At 36.9% G+C, this 18,762-nt stretch overlaps 1 protein-coding gene across 27 annotated transcripts in view; it reads left to right on the top strand.

The window, feature by feature from the left end:
* Positions 1-18,762, top strand: part of DLG2 (discs large MAGUK scaffold protein 2) — a 984,477-nt gene that overhangs the window by 746,807 nt on the left and 218,908 nt on the right. For all 27 annotated transcript variants that reach the window (XM_040055800.2, XM_040055802.2, XM_040055798.1 and 24 more), the window contains one exon: positions 9,375-9,443. In XM_040055800.2, the coding sequence (XP_039911734.1) occupies positions 9,375-9,443 (69 nt within the window). The remainder of the gene's footprint in view (positions 1-9,374; positions 9,444-18,762) is intronic.

The following is an 18,762-nucleotide window of genomic DNA, read 5'->3' on the forward strand; positions in this document are numbered from 1 at the left end:
TGGTAAAAAAAAAAAAAAAAAAGATTATTTGAACAGGTATTTTCTACAATAGTAGACTTCCCTGATATGTTGGAAGAGAGGTGTAACTTGGAACAAAGTAGTGTATCAAAGGAATTCTAAACAAAAGATGCTATTGCAATGGAATTTCCTGACAATCTTGTGAATCCAAGATTTGAAAATAGGGCTGACCATCCAATGCATAGGCTTATCCTCCATATTTTTTTCCTATCATCTAGATAATCCATATTTCATATTTGAAGTATTCATTGATTTCAGGTACTCATAGGTTTTCAGCAGAACTGCTCTCTCTTCAAAAATAACACATGGAGAGCTGGAAGCAAAATGCTGCAGTGATAGCTCAGTTCATGTGCACAGGATAAATATGGACGCAAGATACTCATGTTCCAAGACAGCTTCCTCATGTGGCTGTTTCTTTGTACCGTGCTAAAAACCAATGGAATTCTAATTTTAGTGCTAGTTAAGGTTAGATGAGTTGTTGGTATAAATCCAGCTGTGACCATTTGTATGGATTGATTCATGTTTCCTTGTGCATCCCTGTCTGTCTGTTATTCAGATGTTTTCTCTTAAGCAGCAGTATTTTATATCTTGGTGGACCCAGTGCAACTGGTTCTGGCCAAAACATGCAAACCAAAGTACAATAGTACTTTCAGAGGGAAATAATTAGTCGGTAGCAGCAGAGAGAGACTTACTTCTAGATTAAACTCTTTATTTAAGAAATGAAAAAGAAATGAAACATGAACATAGAAGAAACATGGCAGTGTCTTTATACTAAAGCAACCTTGAAATAACCCAAGAGCCTTGAGTTTGCCGGCTCACTGATGAGAAGCTTGTAATTACAAGGAAGGATCCCTAACCTATAAGAAACACTTGTAAAATTTAGCAGAGGAAACTCAGGCTTTTGTTCAGGAATTACACTGTTTTATCTTAGTGATGTTAAATTAGTCACCAGAAGGATCACAGATTGACTGTGTATCAGCTTAGTCACGTATACATGCTTGCTAATTTTGGCAACCTTTTAAAACCACTTTCCAATGTTTTACTCAAATGTTTTATCTATTAAGTTGTAACTAAGCAATTCACCTTAGTGACTACCACAGGCATAGAGTTGAATTCTTCATAAATTCCTTTCACAGTTCTCTCTTAATTAGCTAAATATCTCTTCAAAGATTGAATTTAATAACCATTTTTAAATAAATGATGGTTTATATGTCAATTTATGAATATAAGGATTGACATAATGGAACATATAAATAAATAATATAGCATCATTCATATAATCTAGTCTAGGGCCTATAATCAAAGCCAGGCAAAATTAATTACTGATGTAGTTAGGTAATAATATAGTCATCTTCTCTGGAAGATGCTTATGCCTGGCACTTGCACTGGGAGTAACCCCAGAATGAGACAAATAAACAGAGTTTTAATTTTTTTTCATGTATAGTTTTAGTGTATACTTCCATCCGTGGATCCCATAGTATAAGACACTCAATGCTTCTCATGAAATGCTGAGTCCAACTTCTATCAAATTAAAATGATTCCAAAATCATGGTTCATATAGACTAGATTAAAAACAAAAGAGCTTAAACTGTTGAATTACTTAGCTATTCGTCTTTCATTTTGAAAATAGTCTTTATACTTCTGCATTTTCTAATTGCCATTCCCTGCTGTTTATCTTGTTGGAATGTCGTTTTATGTGCATTGCATTATTTCTGTGTTTGCTTTTTTCTCTGTGTATTTTTCTAGGATCGTTGCATTTGTGCTTGGTATATCTGCACATGCATACTTGCATGCTGGGCTGCTTTGAATGACAGAGGAAGTGAGACTAAATAGCTGCTTATGTAGGATTACATTCTCACCTCTGCTCTGTTATGAAAAGACATATTCAACCTATATTTCCAGCTTGCACAGAGATAATGTATATCCAGATAGAAGGGATAACATTATCGGAAGGTATCACACAGGTGCAGTAAACACAGTATCAGGAGTAACTGCAATATGGAGTGTGGTTTTCTGATAAATTTTAAATTGTAAAGTAATACACTTTCTGTTGTGATAGTCCTATTTGTTTTAATGAGCCACTTCTGTGGCTGAAGCTGAATGTACTCCTTCTCTGTAATTCAATGCAATGCATATATGAAGGTTAGTAAGCACGGAGAAAATGAACTTGGTCTTATACAATATTAAATTTCTGTAGGATTTTTATTATTACTATTATTATTCAAATATAATGATACATCATAGCATATAGAAGTGTTTAATAATGGTGTGGTATGGTTTGCCATCAGACAGTTTTTCATTCCTGTTTTAAATCACTTTAATTTTCATATGCTTTGTTGTAAATGAGAAAAAATTAGTGCAATGACTCCAGCATAAGAAGAATTTTATGTGTTTTTTTTTCCTTTGGATGGAGAGGGATAGAAACTTTGCAAATTAGTTTAATGGATTGATGTTATTTTAAGTCTATCATTAGGCTTATTTATCTGTGATTTCCCTACCCTTTAGAAAACAAGCAGATGTAGTACAAAAGTCCTACAAATTATTTTTCAAGTGTCATCTTAAGTGCAAAGAAAGTTAATTTTGTTAATGACAAGATAGCTCTGACAGAATTCTGTGATAAAAGCTCATTATACTCTCTTTTTTTGGATTCTGGATTGGAATTAGGAGTCTCTGATTCCTGAAGGGAGCTCTTAGTGGTCTTTTAAGTGGAATTCCTAACTTTAGATGAACTTCTGTGGACTGTGGTGGAAAAGTACATAAAAAATGTGAGGTTTTCCAGATTTTTCAATTGTCTGTTTAACTATTTGTTTTCTTATACTCTTACTGAGTACATATCTCCCACAAAATTTTATTTTGGCAAAAATGTATTTCATTTAGTTCTACTGACAATAATAAACCAAGTCATCTAAAAATTCTGGAGTTAACATTTTCTGAGGCTCAAGGCTTGCTGCCTGTTAGTATTATATAGGAATAATTTACTAGTTTAGAATATTTCAGAATTTATGATGTATTCACAGGCCATAGAGTAGTAGAGCTTTTCCTTTAGACAATAGGAGCAGTTTTCTTACTGGAAAACTAACCCAATAATTTCTTTTCTCCTCTTCTGTCTTCCCCCCACAATGCAACTGTTAAATACATGTCTGATGTGCAATTTGGCATTTTTGGATTGCAAATCTTATATGATTCTTCCTATTGTGCCTATATGAATTTTCCCAAAACTGCTGAGCTCTCTCTTGATTTCTAGCGAAGTTTTGTTGAAGTTCTTTATATGTGAACCCACTTTTTCAAAAATGTCTTTTGACATTTGCAAATGTCTTTTGACGTTTGCTTAAAGTGCCAAGAAAGTTTGATGCACATTCTTTATTTGTTACTTGCATTGAGACCTAATAAGTTTTGAGTACAATAATGTGTTTCATTGGGGAAGCTCTAGAAATCCCTCAGAAGTGGGGTTTATGGGACAGTGCTGAGTGCTGGGTGTTGTGGCTGCTGCAGAGCAGCTAGTGATGGAAATTGTACTCCCTGTGAAAGATTCCATGTATGTGTGTATTCTTGTGTTCCAGGGAGAGATCAATCACCGTCACAGGCAAAGCAGCCTCAACTCAGAGAAAGTAATTCAATTAAATCTGAGTAGGGTAGTGAGAAATAAAACCAAACCTTAAAACACCTTCCCCCAGCCTTTCTCTTCCTTATGGACTCAACTTCACTCTTGATTTCTGTAGTTGCTTTCCCTGAGTGGCACAGGGTGGCAGTGAATGGGGGTTGTGGTGAGTTCATCGCAGCTTGTGTCTCCAGCTTCAAAAGCCCCTCTGCTTGGGAGAATTAGGAGTGATAGTAACAGGGAATGAGCGTTTGAGTGTACGGCAAAAATCATTAGTGACATGGAAGTGCATAAGTATCATGCCAAAGCGTAGGGAGGAGGGTGCCAGCTGCCTTCTCCTTGAGGAACTGCAAACCCAGTGTTGGGCGTGGTTCCAGGTGCCACAAGCTGAGGGTAATTGAGAGGCCATGCGGAATGATTCGGGAAGTTTCCTGCAGTTTCTAAACAAACCTTCCCTATTTAAATTCATGAAAATAGCATTACCTCCTCCTCCACAGCTGTAGTTAGAGACAAAATCAGTTGTTGCGTTCATGGATCATTTCCATCCAATACTGCTTAAGCAAGTGAGAATGTTGGATTTTCCTTCTACCATTATCCCCTTTTTTCCTACACACCTCTATGTTTTCCACTTGCTCTAAATATTTGGCCACATAAACCTCAATCCTCAGCTGGTATAATTCTCAAACTAACTTCATCAGGGAGTATTTCAGCTCCCAGAAAGAGCTTTATAATTACTCATAATCATTACAGTATCATAATAATGATAGCAATAATAATAACAACAGTAGTATTATAACTGAGGATGGTAGGAACACTTAAGTTTACTTTTTTTTTTTTTTTTTTTTAAACTTCATTTAATAGAGTGTCTTGGAATGCTGTGGAGATTTAGGCACCCCACTTCTAAAAACTCAGAAGTTCATCCAAAATAGGAAGATATGAATGTATCAGGAACATAATCAGATAGGATTGGATTAGGTTTTTCTGATGGTTTTCACTCACTATCCCTAATTTACTCAATGCTGAGTTCTTCACAATACTTTAAGTCTGTATTTACCCTGCATGGGAACTTTACATTTGGAACTGAATTAAAAATACTCCTCTCCACTCCTTTAAACAGCATTCCTAATTACTTTCAGTTCCCCCCACATCATTCTAAACCACTTCTGCTGTTTTAAATACCATATCTCAAGCTGAAAGAACAAATCCTCTCAAATAAGCCAGATTTCTATGTTTTAAAGGTTATCATTATCTCCTGCAATTACTTCAGCCATAAGAAAGTATATTTGAAGTCAGTGGATGTTTCACCACTTTGAAGATCAGGTACCTGACTTAGGCACACCGCTAACAAAGGTGGATGATTAACTTTATTCCAGGGGCTGAAGCATTCCTCTGAATCACAGCTCCACCTTGCATTCTTCCTTATTGCTAAATGATGCTTGTTTAAGGCTGCAATAACTCAAACACTTTAAGTCACAGAATGTGGCTAACCACTTCTTTGTGAACACTGTTTAGGGAAGGGAGGCAGGCAGGGAGGGAGGAATAAGCTAGCAACCTTTTTACTTTAATTGTGCAAGTGAAATTACCTCAGAGAACCTGAACAGAGATGTAGCATGGCCCTTATTCTGCATGTTTGTAGGCAGAGTGACAGCCTAATCCTTCATTTTGCTGCTTTTTTGTTTTCCAGTTGGTAGCTATTTAGCCTAGCAATGCTATTTGTACAATAGATGTATAGATGTATAGATGCCATTTTAAAAATGGAATTATGTTGCTAAAATCCTCACTGCATGTGCCTGTGCATGAAAACAGCGTTACATCTCCTGTCTGGCTTTGTTACCTGGGGGTGATCTGAACATAGCAGGGTCGAATGTCCTATTCCCTGAAGTTTCCTATTTGCCTCTGATGGGAGACTGTCTGGTTAGTTTGACACTTCTAATTCGGGTCAGTAACTGTCAGTGGTGGATATTATCAAACCGTTTGTAGCTGAGATAAAATTAATGCCAAAAGAAGCAATCTCTGGTCTTCTAATTAATCCCACGGGAGTGCAAAAACTCATTTAAGTTAGGAGTTTAGCTGTTGGCAGCATCAGGAAAAGCTGGTTTCACTTCACTGAGCTGAATTACAACTCCGCATTAATGGAATTAAAGCATGTTGCCTTCCTAAACTCTTACATCCATCAAATCAAAGGCTTAGAAGCTTTATAAACAACTGCAGTGCTACCTTCAATCCTAGACATAAGAAACAACATGCTGAGAATACACCATAAAAACAAACAGTATTAGCATTCCCTTCACCGATCTCCAGTGGAATTTTTTCAATATTGCATTTATCACTCTTTTTTGTTCTAGAATTGTGAATGACAAGGAATAACTCAGAGCTCTAGTTTTGGGTTTGGTGGTGTTGTTGTTGTTTGGTTTGGATTATTTTTTCCTGCAGAGAGCAATCATATTGATAGACAAATGGAGTTTGTATGTTTTTCTTCTGTGTGGCAGTTTCGGAATTGGTAGCTGAAGAATGGCTGCTCCAAACCAGTGTTTAGAGAGGCCTCTACCCAATCTGTGCCATGGCTGCTTCTCTGCTTCTTTATGAGAAGTTGCAGGTCAATTGATTCAGAAAGCAAATAACTTTACTGCTGTCAGTTTTGACTTGTCAAAATAAAGATATATGAAGACAAAAGGTTTCCTAAATCAGGGCTACAGCAAATAGGGGACATCTGTTCTTTGTTGATAGAGGTTGAGGGTTGAGAGGGGAAATCTAATGACTTTTCTGATACTCTCTTTACTGTAAAGACAGTGTGTCTTGGTTTTATCCAAACAAAAGAGAAGGGGAAAAATTTTGGATTGTAACAGCTTATTTCTTCTACTGTCAATGCAGTGGGCAGGCTTTGGGGACGGACTGATTTGAGCATCATGCAGTCTGACCCCTTAATGGTGGTTTGTCCATATTTTTGCAGTATAGAAGTTTAAAACACAATAAACATTTCCCTAATGTGATTGTTTCATCCCAGATAGATGTTTCACTGGCGTATTGTGTATGGGTGAAAGTGTCACTTGGGAAGGGAAGGTGGTGGTTCATCATATCCCTTTGGGGAAAGAAGGGTTTGTGATGCTGCCTCCAGTTTCAGCGTCACCCACACAGCAAAAATGCCTTCAGAGCTTTCTTGGCCTAGAGCCGAATTACAGCTAAGGAGACTGGCTGCTTACCTTATTGTTTCTATAATACTTACTGATATTATTATTTTCATAATAAACACTTTAAAAAATATGTGAACGCCAGGCTGCTCTGTTTTTAGTATTTAATGAAGCCATGAAATGGTTAGCCTTGTCTGAGAAATAAGTTTAAAACAAAAAGCAACTTAAACCCGTTAAAAAGAGAGGTTGGATTCTTCGCTCCCAGTTTAGCAACTTATTATTAATTTACAATCTTATTCTTTGTTCCTTCACTCTTATAAATTGTCTTACAAGAACAGTATATTCCCCATATCTCAATGAACTAAAATAAAATGGATTTAAGCTAAAACTGGTCTTTTACAGGATCTAAGATTCTTTTCTTCAGGGAAAATCCATCTTGTGTATTGTGTATTTCAGTTGGAAATATTGTTACTTTTTGTTATTAAAACTAGTAGGAGGTTCATTCAGTATAATTTCAGAGAAATGGTATCAGAGAAATGGCAACATTTTTATAAGCCTGAATGTCAAACTTTGAATACTTTGATCTGTCAGTTTAAAACTGTGCTGCTTACATATCTCAGTAGGGACATGTTTAGGCATTCATCACAGAAGGTGTTGGTAGCAGTAACTCAAAAGCTTTTATTTCTTCTGTGCTGCAAAAGACATGGCAAATGCACAAGTGTATTAAACGTGTGATGAAAACAGCTTCTTTCTGTTGGCTCCATCAGTGTGATAGGATTCACCAGGAGATTATCTTTTCAATAAGTCAGTTAGGAATCATATCAGACTACTGTTCTGTCTCCAATAGCAACTTGTTTCAAGCAATGATTAAACTGCCTTTTAGACTGCAAGGTGTCGTTATAGTCACGATGATACCTTGGAAGGCACAAGCTTGTGTCAAGCATCAAACTTGGTATTTATAATTATGTAAAAGAAAATGAGTTTTCATATCACCACTTCTGAACTATTTTCATGAAAGAAGGTGAGGGTTCATTTGAATACTGTGTCACAAACCCCTAGGATTGGAAAAGGTTTTGTAGTGGGTGGAATATTGGAGATAGGTGAGCTCCTCACTTGGCAGGAGTGGGGTGTAAAGTTCCTTGTACATGTGAACTTCATGTGAAATTTTAACCAACATTCATGTAATATTCTGCAGTGTTTGTCCAACTCAGCTGTTCTGTTCACACCATGATCCCAGAAACTTAGATACTCCTAAAGTTTTGCTGTAAAGCAGATAAAAATCTGTGCAGCTCTTCTTAGAAGGGGAATATACTTTTCCACAAACCTTCTGGAACCTTCTCAATAAGGATGAATACTTTACTAATGTAAAACATGAGCACAGTTGTCACAACAGAAGATACCAGAAGGCAGCAGGACTTTTGTTTGTCCAGTGACGTGCATCACAACTCCATGGGCTGGACAGAATGAAAAAAAAAAAAATCTTTCAGGTGGTATTGACTATGCCACTGGATGAAATTCATGTAAAATAGATGTGTTGCTCACTAATGTCAAACTAAGTAGCTTTTATTGAAAATAAAATGTGTTGCTTCTGAACAAGTAGCTTGAAATGCAAAGCTTGAAAGCAAGACAAAGTCTTTCGTTATTAGAATCAGTGACATAAACTGACATAAAGATTTATTTTTATTGTGTACTTTGCATTATTAATACTGGGCCTCATTATGTGCTGTGGTCATTTAAACTAATCAGAAAATACACCCAGATGCTTCTACTTTTTAATATTTTATTTAAACAGGTTGTCTTGGATGAGGAGTACAATTTAATATCACAAAACTGCCTTTGACTGATGCTCTGTTTTATCCATTTGTACTTATAATACTATGATACCATAGTATAATACTGAAATTAGCACATACTGTGTGGTTTTAACATTATTATTATTATTATTATTATTCCAGTTTCTTAGTCATGTCAGTATTAAATAGGAGAAGCCATTAGACCTCAAAAATCAAAATTATTCAAAAAAGTTTTTTTCAGAGAGTCGGTGTTTTGCTATAGAAAAAAAATGTCATTTTCCCCCCTAAATGTTATGTCCTGGATTAATAAAAATCCTTGTGGAAAGACTCAATCTGCTTAAAATAGGATAGAACTAGTATTGAAGTTAGATCAAGGTGCAGTTCTAAGGAATGCATGTCCTCTTTTACTGAGAAATATTGAGAATTAAATTGATTACATTATCATTTGCTGATCTACCATTTGCTCAGAAATTAAATTTGCATTGTATGTTTAGTATATTTAGTGGAATAATTATCATTTAAGTTATTTTAAATTACTAAACTCTGTGTGTGAATATTTATGTATTTAAAAAATGAGTAGGAAAGATAGGGAGGAGTTGGTGTCTTAATTTTCTGCTCTCAATGAGGAATGAAAGCTGAATTTAAACGAGAGATTGTACAATTAAGCCCTTTTTGAACAGATGAGCACCACTGAAGTCAAAATGCTTTAGACACGTGTAAAACAATCTGATTGTTGTGTGTATTTTGGCATTAACTAAACTGCTAGAGACAATAAAAGCAAGTGGAAGTCCTACATCTTTAACAAACGCTTTTCTTTGTTCTTCCTTGGCCATACAGTCACTCCCAGCACAGCACTGCAACGCGTCCACCCACTGTGAGCTTGCAGCGGACCATTTCTGTGGAAGGGTAAGATGATTCTCTGTTGAAGCTACTGTAGAGGTGTCAGGTACCACTGAACTACCGCTGATACCAGAGGTGTCAGATTCCTCTGAACTACGCACATACACTGAGCTGTCATTAGATGTGGGTTTGCACACCACAGTGTTTAAAGTCTGTGAGATGAAGCAATGAAGTTTCGAATTAGTGCTGATCCTTTCTTGGTACTTACATTGAAAGGTTTGGTTTTCATGGAGATGAGAATATCTGTCATGGAGATGTATTGGATAACATTTCTTCAATTCATCTCACTTGAATACTGTTAATATTTACTTGAGTTAACTGTAAAATCTTCCCACTTCCCATGGAATAGCCCAGTGAAGTCTTACTCTGTTTTCTTAATGAATGCATGAGTTCTTTTAGACAAACCAGCTTTTAAAACTACGGATGAAGTACTGATAGAAGATACTTATCCTGTCCTGGTGAATATCTGTGTACATGAGTGTGTTAACTGTAGAACACAGCTCTGGGTGCGCAGCTGTCTCAATTTCAACTAAGACAATAGTGTAAAATGTGAATAATTCACAACTATTAATATTCTTACCTCTTTACAGTATTAGACTGATATTTAACACAGGAACACAGATTTTGTTTACATTGACTGGCACAGTCTAAAAAATGTCAGATTTTTTTATCCCCTCCCATAGCAATGTAGAACTCTGTAGGCATGGGTAATACCTTATCATTGGCTGCTCTCAGTTCATATTTCAAAGCTTTTCTTTCTTGTGATAAAAGTGAGACTATAAATTTTCCACAGAGGAAAGATGTCATCTTGTTGTCTTTTAGCTGTTACAGAGTTGTACTGTGGTGCAGTCAGAAAATAAAGTGGTCAATGTGTAAAATAATCGTCTCCTAAGTGAAGCCTGAAATGGTTTTCACAAAAGTCTCAATTTTCGATTTCTTATCTAGATCTATGATTTTAAAACATGATTATTTAAAATATGTAATGCAGCTATAGTAATTATTCATTGAAAATTAGATTGGATAATGGAATTATGCAGGAAAAGTGCATGTGGCTCAAGGGCTATCATCTGGAAGATAGTTCTGTAAATGAGGCGCTCATCATCATCCAGCCAGCGTGCACAAAACAGGACCAATTTTAAGGTAGATCAGGTTGCTCAGGGTCTTGTCCATTGAAGCTGTGGCTTTCAAAAATGTAGAGATTGCTCAATTCCTGGGCAATCAGTCTCAGTGCTTAAACACCCTCTGTTTAGATTTCTTTTCTATATCTCTCTAATCCAAAGAGAGAGCCATAATAAATTCCCCTGACTCTTCTTCAAATCACCTCATGAATGAATTGATGTTTGAAATAGAAATGAGCTTCAAGAGCAATTTGAGTGGTGAAAAAGGAGGGGGAGGGGAAGAAAAAAGATAATTTGCTCAGTTGAGATTTAAGGAAGGAAATTCTATTATTACATCTCTGGCTTGGTCTACTGGGCCAATTCAGGAATCATCCTGTAGCTTTACACTCCTATTTTAATTTGGAAATCAATCTGTCTAATTGAATTCTAAGATAAATTGCAGAATCTGTACTGGCCACACAGACAACTTGCATATATTGTGTGTGAATCATTAGAGTGCAGAAAATCTGCAATTGATACCACAGGTCTCCTGTTGTTCAGGAGGTAGAAAAGCATCAGTTTGTAATTATTACCAATCAACTTACACTGCATCATATTTCATTTCACATAGGAAAGTCTATTCCACTGCTGAGCAGAAATGAGTGATCAGCTCAGCCCTAAATATTTGATTATGTTAAAGCTCGATTTACTCTAATGCTTTTGTGGAGTCCATGCTGCTAAGTAGGTTTACAGCTAATAGAATCTGAGGTCAAAACCAAGTTATTTTTCCCTTTTAGGAACCATGTTCCTATCAGTAGAATCCTGTATTTAGGAGAATGACTATATTGCTTTCGAGATGCACTTTTTAAACAGCTGCTTTACCTGCAAGGCACGCCTGGCACCCGCTGGCATTTGTACCCTGCATGCTGGCCCTCTCTGACTGACTGTGGAGTCACTGAAGTGATAATAATTATTGGGTCCCATGAATGAAAAATTAAATTTGGGAGGGTAAAAGAAATACAGAGGGAATCGCATTTGCTGGCATTTAGTCCTTTCCATGCTGTTGAATATGTGATAATAGAGCTGGCCAGAATAGATTTTTAAAGAACTTGCATAGCTTTTTTTCATCAAGGTGATGGATGAGTATGTAAAACAATTTATTTTTAATTAGAGAGGGCTTTTGTGGACTTCATGTCCAGCAACAAAATGAGTGGCCAGGTGGGAAAAATAAGGACATCTTTAAAGATTATTTTTCCTCTATATTCAAGCCATATGTTCTTCACAGTGTAATAACTGTACATGAGGTGTACAGATTTATTCTGTGTTGTTTTGAGTTTTTTGAAGTGATCTTAATAAATAATCGTAGCTGTGACTATCGAAAATAGGAAGAAATATTTGTTGAAAACAGCCCTTGTTTTTTTTGAAATCCTGCCATGCTAGCCCACAAAGCTTTAATGTTAGTGATGTCTGACAGCTATTCTCTCTGCTTTTGGCATCCCCACTAAACTGAGTTTTGTATGCTACCAGCCAACCCTTGGAAATGGGGATTTCAACTTATTCGATCAAGTCTATTTGACTTAACAATGTGTCTGAGCATCTGAAATGTATATAAAAATATTTATACGTAAATAAACAGCATTTGGACCACGACTAAGGATAAGAATTTTTATTCTGAATAGGACAGATAATACAGAATGCTTTTTTGTTTCAGCAGTGTCTTCTATAACGTAATTTCAGATGCTTGCTCTTAGCAGCCTGTGTATTGATATTTCGAAACATGGCTCAGAGGCACTGCTATTTTTAGGTTTTCTCTGAGCATTTGAATACTTTCTGTCTCCTGGTAGCGCAGTTGTCTTGCCTCTCACCAATTCCATCTCATCCAGCTTTGTTTACAAACTGTAAAGCTGGAGCGTTCATGGTAAATGGAGCTATTAAATGCTGTAAGTAATAGTTTTTAGAACAGCAGTTTCAATATGGAACCAATAGTTTTTAAGAGCAAGATGCAAAGCAAACCTTTCTAGTATGGAGTTGTCCGTGCTGGGTGTAGCAGGTGTTTCAGAGATACAGTTTCCAGGATTTATTTTGATTATTAGCATGTAAATAATAAACCTCCTGGAACAGGGAAGAGAGATAAGTACGTTATGTGAGACAAAGGATAAATGAACAAGCAGACAGGAATAATCATATCCCTTATAAAGAGTATATTAGGAGTATATTAGCTGTCCTACATTATCTCTCTAAAAATCAATGAGATTTCTCAAACCCTGGAGACAGACTACTGTGCATTTGGAGTAAATGTCAGATGTCATGGTAAAAATGCAGATCAGTTTTTCAAATCAGAAAGATTATTCCTGTATGCCAATTCCATCTTGCTATCTGCAGGCAGAAAACTTGTCCTGGTAGGCACGCTTTAATTTCTCTACAAAAGATAAAATGAAGATTTCTAGAGTCCAGAGGTCTTCCTACATAACAAAACCAGTTGCAAAATATAATCCAGTGCAATCACACATTAATCAGTCAGGTTGAAGCCTGGCTACCAAGTCTCCCTCGATTAAGTATACTTGAAAGTTTGTGACAATTTAGGCATGATTTTTGCAGAATAAATGCATTAAAATTGTAGACAGTACTAAAATTCGAATAAACCATTACTTTTACACGTTCAATGAACAAGAAATGCCAAGGTATCCATAGTCAAATAAATGGACAAAATACTTATTTCAAGCAGACAGGATAACTTTAGTAGACAAAGTGATATTTTGCTATATCATTTGATAAGTGTACATCTTATTAAAGGCTGAGTGCTTTGTTTGTATACCAGCGTTTAGTAAAATGAAATAAATCACGAATCAATTAGAAGGCCAAAACATTGTTTCAGTTTATGCGGTCAAAGTTACCGCTCTGGACTATGATGGTCAATGAAAGCAATAGATAAGAGGAGGGCTTCCTTATTTTTGTTCTTTTCAATCATAATTGAAAGTAGGATGACACTAATTACAGTCACTGTCAGGGGTCAGACCTCACCGGTGTAACACTGCTGTGTGCAGGCACCATGAGGTGGTGAAGGACCGGGAACTGAGAAGGGAAATTCTGCAGCTCCCAGCCACTGCCAGGTCCTGGGGCTTTGGTCACTGCAACAAAGGCAAATGAGAGGGAGGGCTAGGGAGGAAAGCATGGAGCTGTTTCACATCATAATGGAAAGATTTTGCCAAGCCTAAGAGGGAATAACGAGGGGAAAAGTAAAAGCCAAGATGCAATAGAAGTGATATTACAGTAAAACAATAGATGAGAGAAATAGAGACATATTTTTCTTTTGTGTGAAACAAGAGCTGTAGAAGTATGAAAGAAAATCTGTAAAAGAAAGCTTGGTTTCACCAAAAGTCAAAGCTTTTTAAAAAGGTTTGTGTGAATATTTCAGGCCTTCAAACACTTAGAATTTCACATCATCTCTTGATGGATTAATCAGATTTTAAACCATCACACAGAACTGGCACATGCTCTGTCCCTCCAATCTTCCTGTGTTCAATGCTGTGAAGAAGAGTGAACAATCTATTTGAACCACCTTTTTTTAGGTCCTTGCAGTAAGAATGTCCTTTGGTTGACAGAAATAAACACACAGGTATTTATCAGAATTTTTTAAAGCATTAGACGAAAACTGGAATTATTGTTGTGAAAAAGGAAATGTCTTGATTAGCGAAATGATTCTGAGGTAACACAGTGCTCACACTGTGGATTGTCAGAAGCCAAACATAATGTATCGTGCTCAAGAGAAGGGGCCTTGCAGCCTTAGATTTGGGGTGAGTTTTTTCAGAGAGTCACAGAATGGCTTGGGTTGGAAGGGACTTTCAAGATCATCCAGTTCCAAACCCCCCACCACAACCAAGGTCATCTTCCACTAGATTGCTCAAATGCCCATTCAGCCTGGCCTTGAGCACTTCCAGGGGTTGGGCATCCACAGCTTCTCTGAGCAACCTGTGCCAGTGCCTCACAGCAGATATATTCTTCCTAATACTTAATCTAAATCCACCTTGTCTCAGCTTAAAGCCATTTCCCGCTGTCCTCTCCCTGCGTGCTCTTCTCCCTGATATACTAATGTGACTTTACTCAAATAATACAACTTTTTGCAGCTTCACCTTTCCCTCCTGCTATTTGCTGATTCAAGTAGCTACTATGGTTTTTCTTGCACCATATAAGCATATAAAGGTTGTGGACCCTGACTTGTATATTGATGCTACCCTAATGCAAGCAATAAGATAAATATTCTTCTGGGCTTTCTGTGATCTGTGTTACCATTACACCAAAGCAACATATGCATGAATTTATGTATGCTTTCAACATCCTTTGTGAAGAAAATGGCATTCTGGGGGGAGGAGGGAAGGCAAAAAAACAGCAAAACAAAAAAGGAAAAAAAAATTTAAAAAGCCAAAACAACAACAACAAAAAAGCCCTGCAGCCAAATCAAGATCAAAGCCATATTTCTAAGGCTCTGCAGATTTGACATACCTCACTGATTGTATAAAACTGAAGATATCTCAAGGGTCCGATATCTGAAAGCGCCCAGTGTTGCTTAATAGTTCTGTAGGTATTTCAAAAAGCACCAAAACTGTGTCAGCACTCCAGTTTTATAGATGGTACAAAAGAAACAGGAAGACAGAGCTGTGTCAATGTGAGATGAATACTAAAACTGACTCTGTTCTTTAATGTTGCCAGCAGCACAAAATAATCAGTTTAATCATGGATTTTCTTTCAGTTAATTATTATAAGAATTACTTGTTTTTAGAAAGCACTTCCCCATCATTTATCAGGCCAGTTTTAATCTCTTAAATTAGATCTATAATTACTATGGATTCCAGTCTATAGAAGGATGAAAGTAATAGTCACCTTTTTTTGTCTTGTCATTTTCTTTTTGTTAAAAGTAAAGTGATCAAACCAAATATTCAATGCAAATGTAGTAAATAAAAAAGCACTTGCTGTTTTTGAGATAGTAATCAAATTAAAGGTGCATAAACCAAAAAAACCTGTTGAGGAGAGAAATACTGCACTTCGATTTATTTTTGGTCATTGCATTTTTATGAGAGAAGACATTTCCATAAGCGTTGACATTTTACCTGCTCTGGTTTGTTACTACTTATTGTTTTCAAATATTAATTTAGTACTCCTTTGCTCTTGCATCAGGCCTGCAATTTATAATGTGATTTACAGAATCTGATCTGATGCATTCCCTAAAGCAAGTAACCAAGTCCATCCAAATTGATTCTGCCATTGATTTCTCAGCCTGTAAATTTGTGTGGATTGCAGCACTTTATTTGCTCCTTTACTCCTGGATCTATTAATGTAAATCTTTCTTTCTTCTTTCCCTACCTTTTTATTTCCTTTCCTGTTCTCCTGTACAGAGGCACTGTCTCCCCTTATTCTGATTTCTCTCTTCTTTCCTCTTTCCTTTCCTTTCTTCCCTTCCCTGTTTCCCCCCTCCTTTCTGCTGCCTTCTGTCAGTCCAGGAATGTTTTCATCTCACACTCCTTTCTAATTTATGCTTGATTTCCCCTGCTGCTCTGCTCTGTTTGTATGTGGTATGGAGCTGCAGGAGGGTATAAAACATGCACACACCAAATTAAAGTGCTAGTACGCTTTGTTAGTGCCTACAAAGTTACCTTCAGCTGCATTTCTCACAGAAGAAATTGTAAATGGGATAAACAGTTAAAGCTGGAGGCTGAAACATGAATTTCAGAAACACTGGATGTCAGACTGCTCCTTTTTCCAGGGTAGCTACAGAGTGCCATCTATTGTCTCCAAATAAAACATTTTCATAGAATCAGAATATCCTGAGTTGGAAGGGACCCACAAGGATCATTAAGTCCAGCTCCCGGCCCTACACGGGACATCCCCAAGAGCCACACCCTGCGCCTCAGAGTGTTGTCCAAATGCTCCTTGAACTCTGTCAGGCTGGTGCTGTGACCCCGTCCCTAGGGAGCTGTTCCAGTGCCCAGCCACCCCTATTTTAAAGTAAGGTCTGCCTTAGTTGCTGTTTTCAGCAGACAACTACACATTCTGAGTGCACTGACTGCAAGAAAGCATCTTTCACATTTGAGTTACTTTTCTTTCACTTCTTAACTCTCCCATCATCGTGTCATCTTAAAGTGTTTCATTCCATCACCTCCATTACAGCATTTATCTGCATTTTGTCTTGAGTTCTCTCGTGTACTGGAACTACAGGCAAAGGAATTTTTCCTAATGTTGTTTCCTACATATTGAAGAGAAATTAGAACAGCTGTTCTTAGATGCCCTTAAATATCATATTGTGGGTTAACTGTAACTTTTACATCCTCATCCTCAGCTTAGACTTTTTACTCAGTGTTGATAAAGCATTGGCAAGTAACTAGTTGCTGCATCACTCTTAAAAGATCTCACCTGGGCAGTGGCTGGTATTGTAGTTGGTTTCCTTAAGAAATGTTTTCCTACTTCAACTTCATAAATTTTATATCAACTTTTTTACCATCGTAAGCCCTTTTTTTGGTTGTCATTTTAAGTACATTGTGCAGAACAATTACATATTCTTTAAAACATATTTATTATATTAAGGTGAATTGGCATATACATTCAACTCCCTTTCGGTTTTGTAGTACAGTAATGACTAAAGGCTATTTTTATTATGACAAAGTGTTGTCATTACTTAGGTGTTCTTGAGTCCATCTTTCAGATTCTGCAGGGTGCTCAAATATGAAAGAAATACGAAGACATGTTAAGGATGGTCAGCCTCTATTCAGCCAAATCTGAGTCATGACCAAAGCGACCTGATTAGGTAAAAGAGCAGGGGTGGAAACTCATTGCATTCTAATCACAGTTTCTGACCTTTTCCTGTTATTGTCTGAACTTCCTCTGAGCATAATCATCCAAGAGCAGAATGTGAATTTTGCTGTCAAAAGGCCAAATTTATAAAACAGCACTGGCAGCATTTTAGGCATAAATCTGCTGACTTGATCGGAGACAGGGATTAATAACTGGGCCAACATTTTGTTGACTTGCAAAGCTTACTATTCACTAGATACCCAGTTGTATTGACCTAGTTTTGCCCATGGCCCTGGCTTTCAACTGTTTGATCCAAGCTGCCTGTCATATGTGAAAATACTAATTTGTATTTTGAACAAGATCTCTTCTGATTTCTCACCAGCAGAGCACGCAAATGTATTGGCTTGACTTTCCTACCTCTTTTTCCTCAGTATTCTGGTAAATAATAAATGGCACTTGCTCAAGTCCTGCAGAGTATTTCTGATGTGTAGGACACGAAGATGACAAGTGTCACCGTATCATTTTGTGGATGAGGGAACTGAAGCTGGGAGAACAAATGAGTTGCCAAGAACACTCAGCACTGCATGGGCTAAGCAGAGAAGAGAAACCGTGCTTTCAGTTCACTGTCCTAGTTCTGCTCCAACCCCCAGGCCACACTTCTAATTAAACACCTATTTAGGCTTCTTAGATTCTGGATCACGTTATGTCTACTCTGCACATATTTAACAAGGTGCTAAAGAAGTTGCTACAAGGCAAATCAACACCAGTGATGCAAAAGAAAAACACCCCCTACCTTTATTTTCTGACTCTTAAAAATGCTTCCAAAATACACAAAGTCAGTACAGTATATATTTTGTTCACAGCTGTATTTTTAACTGTTTTCTGACTTCATAATGTCAAAAAAGTCAAGAGACGAACCATACAGAGTAGGACTAATACTTTGCTTTAGTCTTCTCTTTCAAAAATATGGAACTTCAGTTTCAGAAAGCTGAGATTTTTCTTCATCATAATCAAGCTGGGGATACCATTTGAATATTAACACTAGGCAAAGATTAGCAAATGCCTGTGATTTCAGAATTATCATGTCAAGATACTTAAGTCTCCATGGATCCATAAGATTAAACTCATATCAAATAAGGTATCCCTCAATTTAATCACTTCTCTACCTTTTTTCTCTGTTCTTTAAAAACAGAATGGAAATGAAAGATCTATTTATGTGATGCAGAACTGCACTAAAATATGGAGGAAGTCTTGAATCTTTTATACAAGAAGCATTCTGTGGAATGTGTGTTTTTATTGCTGGCAGGTTTCATTTGTACACTTAAAGAACGAGTAGAGCATCCAGCATCCTATTTCTCTGGGTGGAGTTACAGACACTTATACGTATGTGTTTAGGAGACTTGCAGGGCTGGGCTTGAAATTTATACATCATAATTTAACAGCAT

The sequence above is a fragment of the Hirundo rustica genome, chromosome 2 (assembly GCF_015227805.2).
Source record: "Hirundo rustica isolate bHirRus1 chromosome 2, bHirRus1.pri.v3, whole genome shotgun sequence".
Taxonomy (NCBI): Eukaryota; Metazoa; Chordata; class Aves; order Passeriformes; family Hirundinidae; genus Hirundo; species Hirundo rustica.